Source organism: Nematolebias whitei, chromosome 20 (genome assembly GCF_014905685.2).
Source record: "Nematolebias whitei isolate Nwh7 chromosome 20, NemWhi1, whole genome shotgun sequence".
NCBI lineage: Eukaryota > Metazoa > Chordata > Actinopteri > Cyprinodontiformes > Rivulidae > Nematolebias > Nematolebias whitei.
Genome location: NC_056517.1, coordinates 40,131,608 through 40,136,557, shown reverse-complemented (window position 1 = coordinate 40,136,557; position 4,950 = coordinate 40,131,608). Strand labels below are relative to the sequence as shown.

The 4,950-nt window shown below is 37.9% G+C and overlaps 2 protein-coding genes across 2 annotated transcripts in view; both read right to left on the bottom strand.

Annotated features, from left to right (window-relative positions):
- LOC119426463 (histone-lysine N-methyltransferase 2D) overlaps window positions 1-4,950 on the bottom strand; it is a gene marked incomplete at both ends in the record, with an annotated part of 109,452 nt that overhangs the window by 36,118 nt on the left and 68,384 nt on the right.
- Window positions 391-4,950, bottom strand: part of LOC119426782 (actin-related protein 3B-like) — a 17,241-nt gene continuing 12,681 nt past the window's right edge. Inside the window, exons 12-13 of the mRNA XM_037694363.1 lie at window positions 549-702; window positions 391-449 (exon numbers count right to left, since the gene is read on the bottom strand). Of these exons, the coding sequence (XP_037550291.1) occupies window positions 391-449; window positions 549-702 (213 nt within the window). The remainder of the gene's footprint in view (window positions 450-548; window positions 703-4,950) is intronic.

Below are 4,950 nucleotides of genomic sequence, written 5' to 3'. Positions count from 1 at the left end.
ATTCTCATGTTCTCTGACAATGGACAGGTGTCTCCGCTGGTCCTGGTCCACCTCAGCGTGTCTTCAGGGCTGTGATGGTGGAGCGCACCTCTCATGTAACAGTCCTCATTTCTTATTGTGTCTTTATTTAGAACTTCACTTCAAATACAAGAATCTAAAAACACACTAAATTACATTGAACATATCAAAAGGGAAAGAAAAAGGAGGCAAACAATAAAATAAAAATACAAAGATAAATAAATGCGAGTTACAAAGTTAAACTGTATTCACTACAGATGTTTTGTTTTCTAGCCTTTGTGATGTTTGACTCAGTGTTTTACATTTATTACAAAGACTTTAAAGTTTTCCTGCACATCGTTTCACTTGGACCAGGAACAGTTGGAGGACACTTCATCTAGAAATGTTTAGGATGGAACTGGAGATCAGAGCAACAAGGTCCTCCACAAGATCTGAGAGTGCACGCGCAGAAAACACGAGCGCGTGTTTGTGGACAGAATGGAGTCGAGCTGGAAGACGAGCCGCACGGTGCAACACGTCATCACGCTCACCTGCGGGATGAACACTCACCTGAGTGCCGCTTTCACTCATCTTGGCGCGAGCTTCCTCCTCCTCCTCCTCTTCCTCTTCCTTGAAGGCGCGCCGCGCACGTTTGTCCTCACTTCCGGTTCCTGCTGCTCCGGTACCGGTACCGGGACGCAGGTCCTGTCCGAAATGGACCCGATGAAAGTTAAGTCTGAAAAGTTTTCTGTTTAGAGCTGGAGAACAATAAATAAATAAATAAATAAATCATTTTATTCAGAGTATCCTCAGCTCGTACTTCCGGAACTTTTCACAATAAAAGTGAATATTGTGCTTGAACAAGGCAACAGCGCAGACATGTTCCTGTTTTTAGTTTTCTACAATCTACCTGCTGTTTCTTACATTTTCCTTTAAACACCATTTTATTTTCACTTGTTAAAAATCTCAGTTTGTACACATCCTTTATGATTGTTGTTGTTGTTGTTGTTGTTGTTGTTGTTGTTGTTGTTGTTGTTGTTGTTGTCACTCTTTGTTAAACCAGGTCTCTCTTGTGAATGAGTCCTGAGGCTCAATGGGACTAACCTGTAGAAATAAAGGTTAAATGGACTGTACCTATACAGCTCCTCTCTGTCTTATTTAGAAGACACCCAAAGCACTTTACAACAATCTGTGCCTCATTGACCCCTTCACACAGCTCTGTACCAGATCTATACTAGATCTCTACTAGATCTCTACTAGATCTATACTAGATCTCTACAAAGATAATTGAACAAATCATTCTAAAGAGACTAATCTGAGCTTTATCACAGTCAGACACTGATGGACACACACCAGAGGCAACGAGGGGTTCAGTGTCTTGCCCAGGGACACTTCGGTCCTGGTGGATTCGAACCCCCAACTCTCACAATGGAGGACGACTGCTCTAACCACTGAGCCACAGCTGCCCCAGCTGTTTTTCATTCAGGTTGAATGAAAAAAAAAAAAAAAGGCAAAGCTTTTCACAATAAAATGTCCCGAACGGGAGTTCATGCTTCAGAATAAAAGCAGATTTTAGAGATTTAAGCAGAATTTGGCAGCTGGTAACTACAGATGTTTTGTTCCATTCACACTGTATTTATCCAGGTCTTATTTAACCAGGTGTTATTTATCCAGGCATTATTTAACCAGGTATGCAGGTGTTATTTATCCAGGTATTATTTAACCCAGGTGTTATTTATCCAGGTGTTATTTATCCAGGTATTATTTATCCAGGTGTTATTTATCCAGGTTTTATTTATCCAGGTTTTATTCATCCAGGCTTTATTTATCCAGGTGTTATTTATCCAGGTTTTATTCATCCAGGTGTTATTATTTATCCAGGCTTTATTTATGTAGGCTTTATTTATCCAGGTTTTATTCATCCAGGTGTTATTTATCCAGGTTTTATTCATCCAGGTGTTATTATTTATCCAGGTGTTATTTATCCAGGTTTTATTTATCCAGGTGTTATTTATCCAGGTGTTATTTATCCAGGTTTTATTTATCCAGGCTTTATTTATCCAGGTTTTATTCATCCAGGTGTTATTTATCCAGGTGTTATTTATCCAGGTGTTATTTATCCAGGTTTTATTCATCCAGGTTTTATTCATCCAAGTTTTATTCATCTAGGTGTTATTATTTATCCAGGTGTTATTTATCCAGGTTTTATTTATCCAGGCTTTATTTATCCAGGTTTTATTCATCCAGGTGTTATTATTTATCCAGGCTTTATTTATGCAGGCTTTATTTATCCAGGTTTTATTCATCCAGGTGTTATTTATCCAGGTTTTATTCATACAGGTGTTATTATTTATCCAGGTGTTATTTATCCATGTTTTATTTATCCAGGTGTTATTTATCCAGGCTTTATTTATCTAGGTTTTATTCATCCAGGTGTTATTTATCCAGGTTTTATTCATTCAGGTGTTATTATTTATCCAGGTGTTATTTATCCAGGTTTTATTTATCCAGGTTTTATTTATCCAGGTGTTATTCATACAGGTGTTATTTATCCAGGTGTTATTTATCCAGGTGTTATTTATCCAGGTGTTATTTATCCAGGTGTTATTTATCCAGGTGTTATTCATCCAGCCACCGTGCTGCCCGCGACATGTCTCATTCAACCTTTATTTCTGCAGGTAGTGCGTCATGTGCACACGTTTACAAGAATGACCTGTTTTAAACAACAATCACAGAAAACAACAGTGGACAATCATAAAAACGCATATAAAACAATACAATTAATTATAAAAACAAAACAAAAACAGCTACATTATAAAGCAGAAATTAAAAACAGGAACATCTGCAGGAACTGAACAGATGTTTGAAGCCAGTTAGAGAGGTCAAAGGTCAAGAGCTTCAGATCTTTTTACAAGATGTTCCAGGAAACAGGAGCGGAGTAGGAGAAGGTCCTTTTGTCTAGTTCAGTCCTCACTGAGGGAACACTGCAGGTAATGATGTCCTGAGAGCGCACGCTGTAGCTGCACTCACACAGAGACATGTAGGAGGAGATGTATGAAGGCAGCAGACCAAGAAGTGATTTAAAGATGAAAATGTACCAGTGAGAGAGTCTGTGTGAAGTTAATGGTGACCAGTTAACCAGTGGATACTGGGTGCAGTGGTGGGTACGATAATCACAGCCAGTTGTGAATCTTAGTGCACCATGATAGACAGCATCCAACATCTGCAGCATCCAACTTCTGCAGCATCCAACATCTGCAGGGTTCTTGTAGGAGCACCTTACAGATGTTGGATGCTGCAGATGTTGGATGCTGCAGATGTTGGATGCCGTCTACATTGACCTCAAACTGCTCCTGTTTTCACCCACATTTAACACATTGTAGCTATAAATATCCTGAATAATCCTGCTCAATAATCCAGGTAGAAAAATCTAAAAAAGTTAAATCTGGTCCTCTGGACTATAAGCTATAGATCTATTATATAAAAGATAATTTATCATTAAAACTTAAATGTTTTGTTTAAAAATAAATGTTCGTAACAGGTTTTGTGCCTTAAACTTCCTGTTTGCGATGCGTTCGTGCGCTGTTGTTTCTGTTAGAATTAAACAGGTCGGTGTAAAATAATTAAGACATTTAAATTCAGCCATGTGTATTTAAAATACATTTTAAAGTTTGTGTAAGTTCTTCTTTCTGATCTGGACTTGACCCGGTTCTGGTTGGACTAAACTTGGATCAGCTCCAGCACATCTTTCCAGACAGTGGAGCTTCTGAACTATTTCTACTTTGATCGTTCATATCTCATCAAAGAGCTCGTTTAATGATTTTTACTAACCCATTGTAGAATCAGAAGATGGAGAAAAGAAAATATTTGTTTTCTAAACTTTTTTCAAAGAATGGGAAAAATATCAGATTTTTATTTTTACTTTATTAACAGAATAATACAAAAACATGTGAATTTATCTTTTATGAACTCTGTTCTCAAAAAAAGAAAAAGAACATCATTTTAGTGGAAAATATTTTTAACTGAATGAAAAAAATATATTTTTTACAAACATATTTAAAAATAAATTTTTAATAACTAAACTTCTTTAACAGCTAACTTATTTTTCAACAAACTAATTTCTCACATATTTTTAATCCAGAGTCCTGAAGACTGTACCAACTCTGCTCTTAAACACACCATGGGCTCTCTAAAAATATGTTACTGAAACTACTGACTGCACCTGAACGCACCACAGTCCAACAGCCTGGTTTGGACCTGGCCCTGGATCAGCCCGTCCTCTTCATCACTATTCACAATGAACATATGAGTTTTCATTTATTTATTTTATAATAATTCTTTAATTTCTTTACAAATATAAACAGTCTGACAGCTGCAGGTCGTAAACACACAAACAACAACAACAATCAAAACAAACAAAACTCACAGCAGCTGCAGGAACACTGCTCTTCATCATAAATACTAAGGTGGTGAACGTCACTCGAGAACATTGCGTGGGAACATCACCCAGAAACAAGGTGCGGTCACACGGGGTCAGTCGTCCCGATGCTACAGAAAGAACTAAACGTTTCGTCTCTGGTGACCACAAACAACAAGAACAAAGAAGAACAGAAGTTCCAAAGGTTCTGGTTCCACCTGGTCATGTGACCACACACACACCTGGTCAGACTGAAAAACCTGAACAAACAGGAAGTGCTACATAAATGAGGTGGGCTAAAAGCTAGCAGCCACATTCTGCTCATCCGTTGAACTTGTTTTAATAAATCAAATGTATTTTCTGAGGAACGTTCTTATTAAAATAACTCTTTAGTTCTTTCAGCTAATGTGCTTCTCAATCACAACAAAGCTAACATGCTAACAGACTCAGAGCCTCACAGGTTAGAACTGCGCTGGAAGCTAACAGGATAACAGCCAGGTGGATGGGAAGTGAGCAGTAGCAGGCTAACGGGCTAA